Source organism: Elephantulus edwardii, unplaced genomic scaffold (genome assembly GCF_000299155.1).
Source record: "Elephantulus edwardii isolate Elephantulus edwardi_28Jun2011 unplaced genomic scaffold, EleEdw1.0 scaffold00035, whole genome shotgun sequence".
NCBI classification, from domain to species: Eukaryota; Metazoa; Chordata; class Mammalia; order Macroscelidea; family Macroscelididae; genus Elephantulus; species Elephantulus edwardii.
The window spans coordinates 12,127,791-12,144,471 of NW_006399785.1; the positions used below are offsets into that span (position 1 = coordinate 12,127,791).

General features: G+C 43.2%; 1 protein-coding gene across 1 annotated transcript in view; it reads right to left on the reverse strand.

The window, feature by feature from the left end:
• The window catches only part of CD38 (CD38 molecule), a 67,922-nt gene extending 52,624 nt beyond the window's left edge, over positions 1–15,298 (reverse strand). The window contains exons 1-2 of the mRNA XM_006884537.1: positions 15,252–15,298; positions 14,826–15,068 (exon numbers count right to left, since the gene is read on the reverse strand). Coding sequence (XP_006884599.1) covers positions 14,826–15,068; positions 15,252–15,298 — 290 coding nt within the window. The remainder of the gene's footprint in view (positions 1–14,825; positions 15,069–15,251) is intronic.
• Between the last annotated feature and the right edge of the window lie 1,383 nt (positions 15,299–16,681).

The following is a 16,681-nucleotide window of genomic DNA, read 5'->3' on the forward strand; positions in this document are numbered from 1 at the left end:
GGGTTTGTGCAGGGAGAAGGGTGCAACAATGAATGAATGGAATTCCAAAATCTCTGTAGATGTTCATTGAAATGAAAAATAAACAAACTAAATTAATTTTAAAAAAATGAGACGGGAAAAAAAAACCAAAATAAGATTGACGAAGCCTCTTCTTTCGTTGTCTCCACTATTTATGTTTGTGTTCATCAAGGATGATGCGTTTACTAAACTATTATAATATGTCAAGTAATACATTAAGCAAAGTTGGGAATGGAAATACCATTTGACTCTGCAATCCTGCTACTGTGGGGTCAACACCCTGTGTTCACTCCCCTCACTCAGCAAAAGAATTAAGCCAGATGGGAGAGACTGGAGGGACAGTGCCTGAGCCCCTGAAATAGTGCAGTGTACGGCAGTTTCAGGGGCCCTTGGGAGAGCTGACTTTAGGATACAGCAGAGAGGAAGCCCTTAGAAGGTCTGTTGCTGGTCTTCTCTGAATAATCCCCATGTAGGGCGAGGCCTTGTTAGACTGCTAGGCTAAGAGTATAGGACAAGGCCTTATTAAAACACAAGACCTGGAAGAACGGGGATGAGGCTGAAGTGAAGAGGAAGATGAAAATTTATTAGAAAATGTATATCACAAAGGGAAGGGCCATTCTTCCCTGAAAAGAATGGAGGGTTCAGTGTGTTACTAAGGTCAAATTGTATAAATGGCTTCCTCATCTAGGTGTGCCTTGGGGCTGGAGTCTAAACAACTTCTCTTTGGTTCAGACTCCAGCGCCAAGGCACGCCTAGATGAGGAAGCCATTTATACAATTTGACCTCAGTAAAAAAGAAGTTATTATGGTGACTTCAAAATATGGTGGACAGTTCTTATTCTAGTCCTTTGTTCTTTGATGTCACTCTTGGGCCTAAAACCCTAATTGGGTTGCTTGAGGGGAGGGAGTCTTCTCAAGAATGTCAGAGCTGAGGTTTTGTTAACCAGGCATGAGCTTCTACCTCCCTTATCTTGTTGGAAAAGGTCCTAATATTCTCGCCACCCAGTTTTGCCTCAAGTACCTAATTCTAACAATCATACTACTTGGAGCATCTACCAAATAACTAAGAGCTTAGTCAAGAAAAGACGTATGTACATCCACGTTCATTGCAGCATTATTTACAAAAGGAAAGAGTTGGAGACAACTCAAGTGATCAACAACAGACTAATGATTAGAGAAACTACGATGCATTCACAAAATGAAAAATCACACACTAAAGAATAAGAAAGAATGCGTGAAACACTGCACAACATGGATGAATCCAGAGGAAATTGTGCTGAGTGATCTAAGTCGGTCACAAAAGCACAGTTTGTAAATCTTACTTTTTTATCGTAGTGGTCTTATAGCACAATTATACTATAAGACCACTACGATAAAAAAGTAAGATTTACATATAGATGGAATCATTCTTAGATCATTTCCAGGGATGAGAATGGAGGGAGAGAAGAGTAAAAATTAATGAATAATTGAGTTGGGTGAAGGGGAAAACAATATACAATAAGGGGTTGACCATACACTGCAATTAATTCATTATATTAATCTATCATAATCCTATAAATATTAGAAAAATGTCTATGCATGATTAAGTGAAAACATTATTATTTATAAAATTTAAGTTAAAAAAATATATCTATATGTCTCTCTACCTGTATCTTTCTCTATATCTAATAATCTATACATATATTTAATCTATCTCTATCTATCTAGCTGTATCTATGTTTGGTTTTTTTAATTGTTTTTAGTCAAATGTTCTTCTAGGTCACATAGCCCTGGTGTGTCGATTTGCCATAGGGATGTAACTTCTGGTTGCTGTGAAGCTGAACACTGTGACATTGATGTGTCAAATGCAATAATGGTTACCCATGGTGGACAGTGTTTGATGGAGCTCCCCGATTAAAACAAGCTTGGAAGCAGGAGAGGCATCCACTTCCATAATAATAGCTTGCTTCTGGAAATCCTATATGAGTCGCCTATGCCTTGAAGGCACTTAACAGCAACAACATATCTATGTTTATATATCACTATTTATCTAGATCTATATCTCTCTTCCTATATCTATATGTTTAAAGCTGCTAAATAGATAAGGGAGGCCAGATGAATAAATAAAGGCTTCAACTCAGGGTTCAGGGGCGAGAGGAGATCTCTAAGAACTGTCTTCTGCCCTTCAGTGCTTGCCTGGAAGCCTGCAGTCTAGAGCTCTCATCAGTGTCTGCCACCATCATCCATGAGCATGAGAGACTGTGGAGCTAAACCAGCACCAACAAGGTGTCGACACTGTCCCAGCTGCCCTAGGTGCTGCCTGCATTTCCGCCTGCAGGCTTTGCTCCAGTCCTACACTTTTGCCCCACTGCTTGGACACAGCTCCTCTCCCATAGTGTTTAGAGATGTTGTCAGACCAGAACCAAGGTCAAAGGGAGAACAAGGGATTCAAGGAATAACAACATGTCAACAAAGGGAGTGAATAGCCTCGACTACCATGGAGTGTTCCTCCCTTCCCTCCCTAGAAGACCACTCATCTGGCTAAACCACAATGGAATGTCCCTTTCTAAAGACCCCATACTATAAAATCTGCCCTAATCCACTTTAGGGGGGGTTATTTCCCTGATCTGTTCCTCTGCCTGTTTCTCTCTCTGCAGACCAGGAAACCTCGCCCAGGAGACCCCTTAATAACGTTTCTTTAGCTTCTTTTCATTCTCTGGTAGCTTCCTTGAGTTCTTGGCCTTACGTACAGTGCAAAGACCTAACAGTTGTCATGACCAACCATCTGCATAGACTTTGGTGAACCTTGGACACACGTCTTGGGGGTAAATGTCAAAGCCACTCTGGTCGAGGGAGCTCCTACGAATGGTCCTCCAAGGAGAAAGCTCAGTGTGACCTGTGTAGAACTATGCTGATAGAAGGCTCTTGGTTCAACTCTACAACCAGAAACGAGCTTCATAAAGAGAAACAAGGCTCAGTACCTACCTGCTCACACTTACAAAATCCTGACAGAATATGAGCTTAGGTAGGTAAGAACTTTTACAAAGTAGAAATGTGCAATCTAGGAATAAGAATATGTGAAGCAGATAAAGAAACTTCTATAATCTGTAATGAAATATCCACACAACAAGATAAACAACCCAAGTGAAAAATGGGCACAGGATATGAAGAGACACTTCACCAAAGAAGGCATTCAGATGGCCAACAAACACATGAAGAAATGTTCAAAATCCCTAGCTCTAAGAGAGATGCAAATCAAAACAACTATGAGATATATCATCTCACCCCAGTAAGAATAGCAAAATTCAACAGAGCAGCAAACAGCAAATGCTGGCGAAGTGGAGAAATTGGAACTCTTATTCATTGTTGGTGGGAGTGTTAAATGGTGTAACCACTATGCAAGGCAGTATGACGCTTTTTTAAAAAAAATTGCAAATAGAAAAACCATTTGACCCAGAAATTCCACTACTGGGAATATACCCTAAAGAAACCATAACTGCCACCCAAGGAGATATATGCACACCCATGTTTACTGCGGCTTTGTTCACAGTAGCAAAGAGCTGGAAAGAACCCAAGTGTCCGACAACAAACAAATGGATAGAGAAGTTGTGGAACTTTCACACAACAGAATGCTATGCAGCACTGAAAAACAAGGAACTCCTGAATTATTATACAAAGTGGGTGAACCTGAATACTGAGTGAAATATCTCACAGTAAGGACAAATACTGCACAGTGCCACTGTTGTAAAACAGGACTGACATCGGGGTTGGGGGGAACCTAAGAAAAAAGGGGATAAATATTGTATACTGTACTGAAACAGGTGAGGGAAAGAACTGTTTAAAAGAGAGGATTAGTTATTATTTTCATGGCAAAATTACAGAAAAAGAAATGCATATTAAAGTGGACTGTGGACAGATATTGGGGGGGAGGGAGATTGTATAACAATGAAAACAATTTTTTTTTCTTCAAAGAGAAAAACAAACTAGAAGAGAGGGGTGGGCAAGGAGGAAAATGTGCAACAATGAATGATTGAGGGGAAATGGAAATAATATGCTGTAAAAAATATAGTATGTTCCATTAAAGAAATAATTAATAAAAACATTTTTTAAAAAAGATTTCTCAACAACTTCTATAATAAAAACATTGAAAGTCTATATGTTGTAAATAGAAATTTCTTAATTTGGTAATAATGGCATTGAAAAATTCATTGAGGGAACGTTATTAATTGTATTGCCCCAAATTTATGTTGAAACCCTGGCTCTTTTATCTATGTTTGTGATCTTGTTTGGAAGAAGGCTTTTTAATGCTCATAAAGAAAGGCATACAACTTCCGAGGAAAACTTCTATCTAATCACTCTTGGGTTATAAACATGCTAAAGCAAACTCAGGCACACACATCTGGGGTGTGGGACAGATGAGATGTCAGGTGAGAATCATTGATAAACCAAGATCTAAGTTAATCTGAGAGTTGTACTCCACGTTCAAAATAGCATTCTACCTTCTCGTACTATAGATTTGTGCTGGTTTTGTGATTTGAACCTCGAAGGACCTTATCTACACATTCTGCTCCTTGAAAGACTAAGCAGCTTCTAGAACCAGGAGCCGGCCTTGGCTTCTTGCCAGCTTCATTCTGCCTGTCTGTATGCTTGTGTTTTATTGACCAGGCAAGTCATTCAGTTGTGTGGGTCATAATAAGTTACAGATAACATTGAGAGAGAGAGTTCCAGAGCACTTAAATGCACTCCTTCAAAACCTGTACAAAGACCCTGAAGCGTGAGGATACGATATGGTGTGAAACCTGGAAAAATGTGTGTCAGGGTCGTGTCCTTTGACTGTACCTATGTGGTATGTTTAACTGACCACTTGTGATGGTGGCATCCATATTGCTGTAAAGCTGAAAACTAGACGACTGGCATTTCAAATATTAGCAGGGTCACCAGGGCCGGTAGGTTTCAGTGGAGCTTCTGGATTAAGAAAGATTCCAGTCAAAATAGCAAAATTTAACAGAACAGCAAGCAACAAATGCTGGCGAGGTTGTGGAGAAACTGGAACCCTGATTCACTGTTGGTGGGAGTGTAAATTGGTGCAACCCCTGTGGAAAGCAGTATGGCACTTTCTCAAAAAGTTGCAAATAGAGATACCATTTGACCCAGCAATTCCACTACTGGGAATATACCCTGAAGAGACCATAGCTGACATCCAAGCAGATATATGCACACCCATGTTTATTGCAGCTTTGTTCACAATAGCAAGGAGTTGGAAACAACCTAAGTGCCCATCAACAAACGAATGGCTAGAGAAGCTGTGGTATATTCGCACAATGGAATACTATGCTGCATTAAAAAACAAGGAACTCATGCAATATTATTCAAAATGGTTGACTCTGGAGAACATTTATGCTGAGTGAAATATCCCAGTCACAAAAGGACAAATATTACATGATGCCACTGTTGTAGAATGGGACTGTCCTTGGGGTTGGGGAGAGACTGAGTAAGATGGGTTCAATAATGTATACTGCACTGAAACAGAGGAGGGAGAAAACTGTTTAAAAGAGATATATAACTAGGTATTTCTGTCATCACAGGAGTCTAGAGCGAGGGCTACATGGTGGAGGGGACCTGGGGGAGGGTTTGTAAAACAATGAAAGAATCTTTTCTTTTACTTTTCCATAATTTTTGACTCATGTACTTTTAACGTGTTAGTCAAATTTGTGTCTTCTAGGTTGCAACACCCCCATGATACATCTTCAAGGATATGAACATGTACGGCCAAGCACAATCAATAAGAGTGCATCTAAATTCCAAAATCAATCTCCATAATAGTCTATGTGTTTCCTACTGCCAAAGGGGCCCTTTAGAGTAGTGAGAGAAGATCTTCACCCTGAAACCCACAGCGTCCCTTTTCAGCAGGAAGTAGCTAAGAGAATACGCCATCCCCTTTTCCTTATGAATCAGGGTGAAGTCTCTCTCAGGGAGGAGTGATAGGGAATGGCAAAGGACACACTGACAAAGATTAATCAGAACTGGCTTTGACAAGCACTGTGGCATTTGGATAAGAACAAACTGGGAGGAGGGTAGAGAGAATAGTGCAACAATGAATGAATGGAAACCCAAAATCTCTGTAAATGTTTATGAAAATTAATAAAATATAATTATAGGGGGGGAAAAAAGAAAGATTCCAGGATAATACTGACCATTCTCTAGATGGATTCATAGCTAAGCTTTCACCTATCCTGTGAATAACGGAAGAACGTTGTCGGATATAGGGTTAAAGTTGAGTCCCTCAGGTTAGAAAGCACTCACATAATGCAGGAAAGTGCAGCAAAACATTCACTCATATTTGGAACGTGAAATGTACAGATTATGACTCTAGGTAAATCGCTGTTTGGTGCTGTCAAGTTGAGTACAACATAGTGTCCCTATGGAGAACAGAGGTGAAACCTAGCCTATCCTGGGCCGTTCTCATCATCTGCGATCCGCTTGAGTCCGCTGCTGCAGTCGCTGTGTCAACCCATCTCATTAAGGGTCTTCTTTTCTATCGCTGACTCCATAACTTTCCAAGCACAATATCCTTTTCCAAGGAATGGCCCTTCCTCACAACATGCCCAAAGTACAGACGAAGCTTTGCCGTCTTTATCTTCAAGGAACACTCTGGCTGCAATATGTTCCCAAGACATATCTGTTCCTTCTCTCGGCTGTCCATAGGATATTCAGTACTCTTCTTCAACACCGCAGCTCAAATTTGTCTTCTGTCCTGCTTATTCATGGTCTAGCTCTCAGATGCATAGCAAGTGGCTGGAAATACTATGTCTTACATCAGGCACATCTCAGTCTTTAAACTGACATCATCACTCTTCAGGATGTTGGAGAATTCCCTAATAGCAGATTTTCCTAATGTTATTTATCTCCTGATCTCCAGACTGCTGGTATCAAGGGTTCTGATTATAGATCCAAGTAAGATGAAATCATTGAAAGCTTCAATCTTCTATCTATCATGATGTTGCATATTGGCTAGTGGCTAGAATTTTTATTTTCCTGATGTTACAATGTAATTCATATTGAAGACTGCAACCTTTATCATTCCTGACACGCTTGAGCCCTTTGGGAATACACAGAATAACTGTACCAAAAAGAGTTGGTCGACACTGAAATATTTCCAGACGTTTATAGGATCAAGAGCCAATGGTAATGAAGGAAGAAGTTCAAGCTGCACCGAAGGTGTTGGCAAAATATAAGGCCCCAGGAATCAATGGGATACCAATGTTTCAAGTAGCAGTTGCAGCACTGGACGTGCTCATCAGTCTGTGCTAGGAAATTTGGAAGACAGCTACCTAGACCAACTGACTGGAAGACATCCATATTTGTTCTCATTCCCAAGAAAGGAGATGTAACAGAAGGTGGAAATTATCAAAGCAATTCATTTCACATGCAAGCAAAACATTGCTGATGATCATCCAAAAACTACAAAAACAGGACGTAATCAGAGAACTGCCAGAAGTCCAAACTGGTTTTAGAAGAGGTCAAGACACCAAGAATATAACTACAGATGTCAGATGAATTCTGGCTGAAAGCAGAGAATACCAGAAGAATGTCAATTTGTGTTTTATTGACTATGTAGAGGCATTTGACCATGTGGACCATAACAAACTATGGCTAACATTGAAAAGAAATGGGAATTCCATAATCTATGAAACATACCTAGATTGAGAAGGTGCTGTCTGAACAGAGCGAGAGAATATTGTACAGTATGAAATCATTATGTGCACTGAGAAGATTATTTGAGAAGTTGGACTCTATGAAGAGGAATGTGGCCTCAGGATGGAATAGACTCATCAACAACCTGTGTTACGCAGGTGATACAACCTTGCTTGTGGGAAGTGAAGAGCACTTGAGACACTTGCTACGGAAGATCAAGAAACACACAGCCTTCAATAGGGATTGCATCCCAATGTAAAAAAAAAAAATAATAATAATAATAATAATCCCAAGACATTCTAGTTTAATGACGACAGAAGAAGAATCAATGCCTTTGAACTGTAGTCTTGGAGAACAGTAATGTCTATCCCGTGGACTGCCAAAAGGACAAGTCTACATGTCTTGAGGAAAGTGTAGCCAGGGTTCTCCTTAAAGGCAAGGATGGTGAAACTTTGTCTTGCACCCTTTGGGCACATTGCTAGAAGGAGCCAGTCTTTGGAAAGGGACATTATACTTGGAAAAGTGAGGGTGTTGGCGAAGAGAGGAAGACCTCACTCAAATGGACTGATGCATACTGAAACAATGGGCTCAAGCATATCCTAGTTGATGAGGATGGAACAAGATAGAGCAAAGTTCATCATCATTGTTCACAGGTTGCTATGAGTCCTAGTCATCTTGAGACACCTAACAACAACAGTAATAGTTTAAGGTGGACCCTACACCTACTCAGTTCTGTTGAAAGAGAGAGAGGTGTACAGAAGGAGACAGATGTCATCTGAGGATTCCCTACAAGCCAAAGAACCAAGAATGCTTAGGAAAATGCCAGCATCAACGCAACTGAACCCTTGATGTGGGCTTTTAGTCTCTAGAACTTTTAGGACATCAACTTATGTTCCTTACAATCAATCATTGGTAGTATTTGGGGATATATTATGGTTTTGTTTTCTTTTTAGTATACTGGTGTATTCATCTTTCATGTAGTTATATTAAATGTGTGCTAAGTACATTCTAAAGACCTTCTGGTGGTGTAGGGTTTTGTGCATCCAGATGCTAAACAAAAGGTCTGCGGTTCAGTTGGTCCACAAGACCAACTACTTTGGTAAGTAGCAGCTGGGGTTTCAAACGCTTATGACCAATCATCTTGTTGTTGTTGTTGTTGTTATGTGCCATCGAGTCACGTGCGAATCATAGCGACCCTATGTACAACAGTCCTAAACTCCGCTCTGTCCTGTGCCAATCGCACTGTCTCTGACACACCCATCCCGATTACCCCAGTCACTGAATCAATCCACCTCATAGAGGGTCTTCCCCTCCTGCGCTGTCCCTCTACCCTACCAAGCATGATGTCTCTCTCCAAGGAGCTGTCTCTCCTTACAACATGTCCAAAGTATGTCAGACAAAGCCCCAGAATCCTTGCCTACAAGGAGTAGCCTGGTTTAACCCTCTCCAGGATGGATCTCTTTGTTTTCTTGGCAGTCCATGGTACATTCAATACTCTTCTCCAGCACCACAGCTCAAAGGTGTCAATTCTCCTTCTATCCTCCCTAGTCATTGTCCAACTCTCTGATGCATAACAAGTGATTGCAAAGACCATGGCCTGTATCAGGCGCACCTTAGTCTCCAGACAGACATCGTTCCTCTTGAGTACTTTAGAGAGGTCCCTAACAGCAGACTTTCTCATCGCAATATGTTCGTTTTATTTCCTGGCTGCTGGTGCCAAGAGTGTTGACCATGGAGCCGAGCAAACTGAAGCTGTGAACAATCTCAATCTCTTCGCCATCCATCCTGATGCTACTACCGATTGGTCCGGTGATAAGACTCTGTTTTCTTGACATTGAGCCTCAGTCCATACTGAAGGCTGCAGTCCTTGACCCTCTGCAGTAAGTGCATGAGGTCCTCCTCAGTTTCAGCAAGCAGGGTTGTGTCATCTGCATAACGCAGATTGTTGATAGATCTTCCACCAATCCTAATGCACGCTTCTCCTCATAGAGCCCAGCCTCTCGGATTATCTGCTCTGCATACAGGTTGAAAAGGTATGGAGATAGGACACATCCCTGCCGTACACCCTTCCCAATTTTGAACCATGCAGTATTGCCCTGCTCTGTTCTGACAACTGCCTCTTGGTCCAAGTATAGGTTTCGCATTAGCACGATTAAATGTTCTGGGATTGCCATTCTTCTCACAGTCAGCCACAGTTTGTTATGATCCACACAGTCAAATGCCTTTGCATAATCAATGAAACACAGATAGACATTCTTCTGGTATTCCCTGCTTTCATCTAAGATCCATCTAACATCAGCTACAATATCTCTAGTACCACGACCCCTTCTAAACCCAGCCTGGACTTCTGGCAGTTCTCTGCTAATGTGCTGTTCCAGTCGTTTTTGGATAATCTTCAGTAGAATCTTGCTTGCATGTGAAATCAATGATATTGTTCTGTAGTTTCCACACTCAGTTGGGTAGTCAAGTGTTTAACCCCTGCATCACCAAGGACAAATAGAAGTTCCTGAGTGGAGCATGTTGGTAAGTACCCTCAGCTTCTAACAGAAAGGCCAGCAGTTTGAACCACTCACAGGCATCTTGGCAGAAAGGCCTGGCAATTTCTTTTTTTTTTTTTTTTAAATATCACAGGCCTGGAAAGTCCTAGGAAGGAAAGCAGCTCAAGTTTGCAACACGTGGGCTTTGAAAACAGAAAACTCAGTTGTAATATGCACTGCAATCCCAATAGCACACAGTTCAAATCCACCAGCTGCTCCTTGGGAGGATGGACGATGCTCTCCTGTGCACTTACTACCTCTGAAATCCCGTTGGAGGATCAGCTGTGTGTCGGTTCCAACTCCACAGAACACGACAACAACACCAAGGATGTAGAAAAGCCCCACTGCTGTCAAGTCCGTCCCACCCAATCACAAGTCTCCACTGGTTTGGAAGCCTTTATTTGAGGACGTCGCCCCTCGATCTACTGTGAAAGCAGCAGCCAGTGGATTCGAACCCCTGGCTTCTCAGACCAACAGACCAAAAAGCAAAATGCCAGCTAGTTTCTTGGAACGAACCCTGAGGGTGCAGTGATCAAGTGCTTGATTGCTAACCCAACGTTCAGCAGTTCAAATCCTCTTAGATTCTTAGTGGGAGATGCAGTTGATGTCTATAAAGGTTTCTCCTGTGGAAACCCTTTGACGCCGCTCTATTCCTGCCCCAAATGTAAGTATCAAGATGGGCAAGGCTTCTTCAGACTGTAGTTTACGAAATTCTGTTTGAAACGATGAAGCTAGAAAAAGCAATCCCATTCTACTGTCATCTTACTATAACATTCTCATGTGCGCTTCTTTGGTAAAGTCACATTATTAATTACATGCAAGCACGCGGCAAAGCAAATGTGAGACTGTTGTGTCTTGTCATCGCATGCTTTCTATTCATTTTGTTTATCTGAGTCAACGTTTACACATCATATTGATTTTTCACATAATCATTCACAGACTGGTTTATAACATTAATTCTCATTGATCACATGGTTAATTTATGGCGCTTTTTTTTTTTTTACTGCCCTGTCTGTCCCTTCTCATTCTTATCAAACCGCCAAGATTGGCTCTCTCCCTGTGTAAACCTTGCCTTGTTGTCATTAGGTGACACTGAGTTACCACAACTCATAGCGGCACTGTGACCTACAGACCTGAACCCTGTCATCCCCTGTGTCCTCCTAACCATCTCCGACACACTCGAGCCCAGTGCAGCAGTCACCACGGCAGTCTATCTGGTTGAGGTTCTTCCCCACCTTCTCTGACCCTCCACCGTTCCAAGCTGATGATGTTCTTTGTCTAAGGACTGGCCCCTCCTAACACACCCCGAGAGAGTGAGGCTGGGTCTTCCTGTTGTAACTGGTTTATGTCACTGGCTGCCCAGGAAGGAACTCTCCACTTCCTCGTCTTTTGTCTTTCAAGGAAGATGCCCTTCTCTATAAACCAACCACGTAATGGACCTCTTGGGTCTATTATCCACCCTGAGCAAACTGCAGTCAAACCCAGAAGTCTGTCTACCTGCTAAACCACCCAAGAGGGCACTCTGAGTCCAGAGCCTTCTGATCTCTGATCTGGCAAAAGTGGGGGCATTTTAGAGGTGGACTTGTTAATCCTCAGCACAGGTGTGAAAGGACAGCTTCCCTCCCCTTTGCCAGCCCTATTCTCAGCTCGACCAGAGGAATGTCTGTCTTTCATTGGCTGTGCAAAGGCATTTGTCTAGGAAGGCAGTTTGGCATTTCCTCAAAAAGCTGAACATAGACATTTCATGAGACCCAGCTATTCCACTGCTTGGAATATACCCCAAGGAAATGAGAACTGAGGTACAAACAGAGACTTGTACACTAATGTTCATAACAGCATAATTTACCATAGCAAGAACACGGAAACAGCCCAATGTCCAACCACAATTAAATGGACTTAGAAAATATGGCATATTCACATGATGGAATACTATGCATCACATAGGAGCAATGATTTTGTAAATCACTACCTAACTTGGGAGGGACTGGAGAGCATTATGCTAAGTGAACTAACTCAGGTCTGTAAGGACAAATACTGTATAAGACCATTATTGTAGAAATAGTTAACTAGTAAAACGTGTATGCGGATCTAAGGGGTGGGGGGACGGCAGAGGGATGAAGATAGGCAGGCAGGGTGGTAATCATAGGGTGGCACAATTTGATGGGTGGTGAGAGGGGTGTGGTAAGGAAATGGGGAAGATCCGATGTGAAAAACAATGTATACTAACTTTATAAGTAAACCTGTAGAAAAGAAAAACATATTTTTTTAAAAAAAAAGCACTTGTGTGGATCATAAAAAATTGTGCCTGATTGTGCTCAAGCGAAGCCTATACCTGGATAAAGAGAAGCAGTCATCAGGACAGAGCGAGCAAACACTGCCTGGTTCAAAATCAGAAAAGGAGTGTGTCATGAATGTGTCCTGTCTCCATACCTTTCAACCTGTAAACTGAACAGATCATTCAGGAGGCTCAATTTCATGAGGAGAAATGTGGCATCCGGATTGGAGGAAGACATTACGCAGATGACACAACCTTGCTTGTCAAAACTGGAGAGGACTTGAAACACTGGTAACCGAAGGTCAAGGACTGCAGTCTTCACTATGGATTGAAACGCAACATCAAGAAAACAAAGATTCTAACCACTGGACCAATTGCAGCACCATAATAGATGGGGAAGAGATTGAGATTGTTAGCAATCTCAGTTTGCCCGGCTCCACAACCAATACTCTTGACACCAGTAGTCAGGAAACTGAACGATAAATTATATTAGGAAAATATGCTGTCAGAGACTTCTCCAGAGTGCAAAAGAGCAACGATGTCAGTCTAGAGACTAAGGTGTGTCTGGTCTAAGACATGGCCTTTGCAATTACTTGCTATGCCTCAGAGAGCTGGACAATGAATAAAGATGATAGAAGAATTGATGCCTTTGGGTTATGGCTGTGTAGAAGAGTAGTGAACCTACCATGGAATGCTGAGAGAATAGACATGATTGTCCTGGAGATAGTGAAACCAATTTGATTTTGAAGGTCTTTCTGATATACATTGGGCATGTTGTGAAGAAGGACCAGTCTCTGGAGAAGGACATCATGCTTGGAAGGATTGAATGACAGCACAAGAGAGGTTGATCCTGGATGAGATGAATAGACACAATAATGGGATTATTAGGGTCAAAAGGGTCAGAAACTGAAACTGGCTCAGGATAGGGCAAGGTTCAGAGCCATTGTAAATAGGGTTGCTATGAGTTGCAAAGGACTCAGGACACATAACAACAACTACTTGTCAAATAACTTCAAAAGAGGTAAAAAATAATTCCTGGAAATAGAATTTAAAAAAAACAAACAAACACCAAAACAACAAAAATTGGTTCCCTTGGGGGAAGGAAAGTCCCCAGTGGCATAGTTTTCAGTGTCCCATCAAGCAGAAGTTAGCAGTCTGATGTCACCTAGTGGCGAGCAAGAAAGGCTGCACTGAAACAGATGAGGGAGAGAACTGTTTAAAAGGGATATATGATTGGGTATTATTGTCATGACAGGAATACAGAATGAAGGAATGGACTTGGGGGAGGGAATGTATAACAAGGAGTTGGTGGGGAGGGCTGGGCAGGGAGAAAAGTGCAACAATGAATGACTGGAAACCCAAAGTCTCTAAATTTTCATTAAAAGTAATAATAATAATAATAATAATAATAATTTTAAAAAGAGAAAGGCCTGATAACTTACTGCCTTTAAAGATTTCTATTCGTTACCACTGGATCCTCACAGCCTAACGTGCTGGCTCCATGGGGTTTTTGACGGTGTGACCCTTTTGAAACCACCTGTCTTCCTAGCCACCCAAGAATTCCCTCCTCCCGCGCTGAACGCCCTCGGGAGCGCAGTTCGACTCTGCAGCACATGAGGTCGCCCTAAGTCTGAATCCACTGCGGGGCATCTTTTTGGAGGAAGAGGAAGTGGCGGTTGGCAGCTGGGAAAGGGCACAAAGAAACTTCTTGAGAATTTCCATCAGCCGATGTGAGAAGGGTTTCCAACCCTTCATAGTGAAGAACTTGCCCCGGGTTGAGAAAGGAGCACCCCGCCAGCGGCTGTGCGTAACGGTTTAGGCCTTGTTCACGTTTGAGGTCTGTTTGGTGTTGGTGTTTCATGAGTTCATTCGCCACATGCGTTTTAAGAATCGCCACTTTGCATTAAGACCTAAAGTCTCCCTCTTGCAACTCCCTCCTGCCAGATCTTGGATTCTCCGGGCACTGAATCAGGTGTCACTTTCGCTGTCAGAAAAAGCCTACGCGCCCGGCGACGTTGGCGCCTTTAAAGGACTTCCCTCCTCGCTGTGGGGCCCCTGTCTCTGTAGGGGGGCGTCTCTGCCAGCGGCCACCAGCCGAGCGGGCCAGGCTAGAGCGCAGCACCCTCTCCCAGGACGCACTTGGTGCCAACACCAGCTGCCTCCGCAGGGCGCGCGCGGAATTTTAAACCCAGCACCATTGGTGTCCCTCCGGCTGTCAGCTGAGCCCAAACACCCGAGGCGTCGGTGTGGGCAGTCAGCTCTCTGCCCCGTGCAAGGATCTCAGCCACACCGGACGCCCCCCAAACCGTGCGCCCCACTTACCGCAGCTCTGACCTCAACAGCTGCGTGTAGCTGTAGCATCGCCCCAGGGCGATCTCCGAGATGTGAGCGGTGGTGCCTGGGCCCCCCCACTGCAAGGGCTCGGATGGACGGACCAGCAGGAAAACTGTCACCGCCACCACCACAACCAGAGCCATCAGGGCGCAGAAGCAGAGCAGCCAGATCAGGCGCCGAGGGCTCCTCCTGGGAGAAGTCTCCGGATCCATGGAGCGCAAGGGGGTCAAGCTGGGCAGGAAAAGAACTGAGAGTTAGCGGGGTTCTGAGAGGGCTCGGTGTCAACTTTCACTCGCCTTTTCTCTGCCCACAGCCCCTCCTTGAAAGTCCCCTGGCTTGCTGGGCCAAGAAGGGTTTACAGGCCAATTAAACCAATAAGGATTTACTGGGGAAAAAACTTCAACAAACACTCACCTTTCCTCTTGTGCTCTCTCCGGAGCAGCCTGATCCTGATGCTCCATCTCCCTTAACTGTCTGTGCGTGCTGCCAGCTAATCTCTGTCCCCCTCGACCAACTGTCTCTGCAACCTTGCACTGGATTCATGAACCACTGACCTATGCCCAGAAGTGGTGCTCTGCACAGGCCGTGTGCTCTGAGCTCTGGATGCCCAGCGTCTGATTTCCAGCCCCCACATGCTTTCATTTTCACTCGCTCGGGCCGTTCAGAGAGATCATCATATCCTGTGTCAGTGTAGAACCGCTCTGTTAGATTTTCTTGGCTGTCATAAAGGAAGAGGGCTGTGGTGGCTTTGCGGTAAGGAGCTGTGCTCCCAACCCAAAGGCTCAAGGTTCACATCTACCGGTTGCGCCACAGGAGGAAGATGGACAATCTCCTCCTGTGAGATTTACTGGCTCTGACAACCTGCAGGGTTGCAGTTAGATGGTGCACACCATCAGCACTAACAGTCTTACTGGAAACAATTGGCGAAACTTTCCTGGAGCCAAAGGGCAGAATCGAACCTCTGAACGCTTCGCAAAATGCTTGACCACCCAGACCTCACAGTTTCTGGAAAGTAGAGAACTGGATTCTTGGAGCTGGTCTCCCAATCCCAAATTTAAAGTAAAGAATCCAGAGCTCAATCATTTAGAGACATAGAAAGACATAGGAGGGAGAATCATTAACTAGACAGTAAAACCAAACACCAGCACCTGGACCATGGAGTCAATGCCTGCTCACCCGGACTTCTGAGGCTGTAAATCTGAAGGGCATCTGGGGGTCTCCAATAGTCATAAACACAACACTAACGCGCCAGGGCTCCTTGGCGAGAAACCAGACAGGTAGTAACTCATCACTCAGCATCATTGATCCTGGTTGTATCCATGTTGTGCGCTCATTTACGAATTCAGGATGATTGCTTCTTCTTGTGGGTGGATGGATGCCTGAAAGTCAGCTATCACTCACAGTGGCCCTATGAACAACGAGTGTGAACCTGACCTCATTCTGTGCCATCCTCATCATCTCTGACACTCTTGAGACCGTTGTGACAGTCATTGTGTCAAACCTCCTCCCTGGAAATCTTCCTCTCTTTCTAAACATGATGTCCTTTTCCAAATAATAGCGCTTCCTAACAACATGTCCAGAGTATATGGGAGAAAGCTCCACAGTCTTATTTCTAAAGAGCAAGCCATTTGCACTTTCCTCAACACATATCTATTGGTGGTTTTTTTTAAGTCTTTGGGATGTTCAGTACTCTTATCCAACACCACAACTCAAAAAAGTCAATCCTACTTCTGTCATCTTTAGTCATTTTCCAACTTTCATAGAATAGCAAGTAATTTAAAAGACCACGGTTTAAATAAATTAGAATAAAATTTAAAATATATATACATACACACACATATATA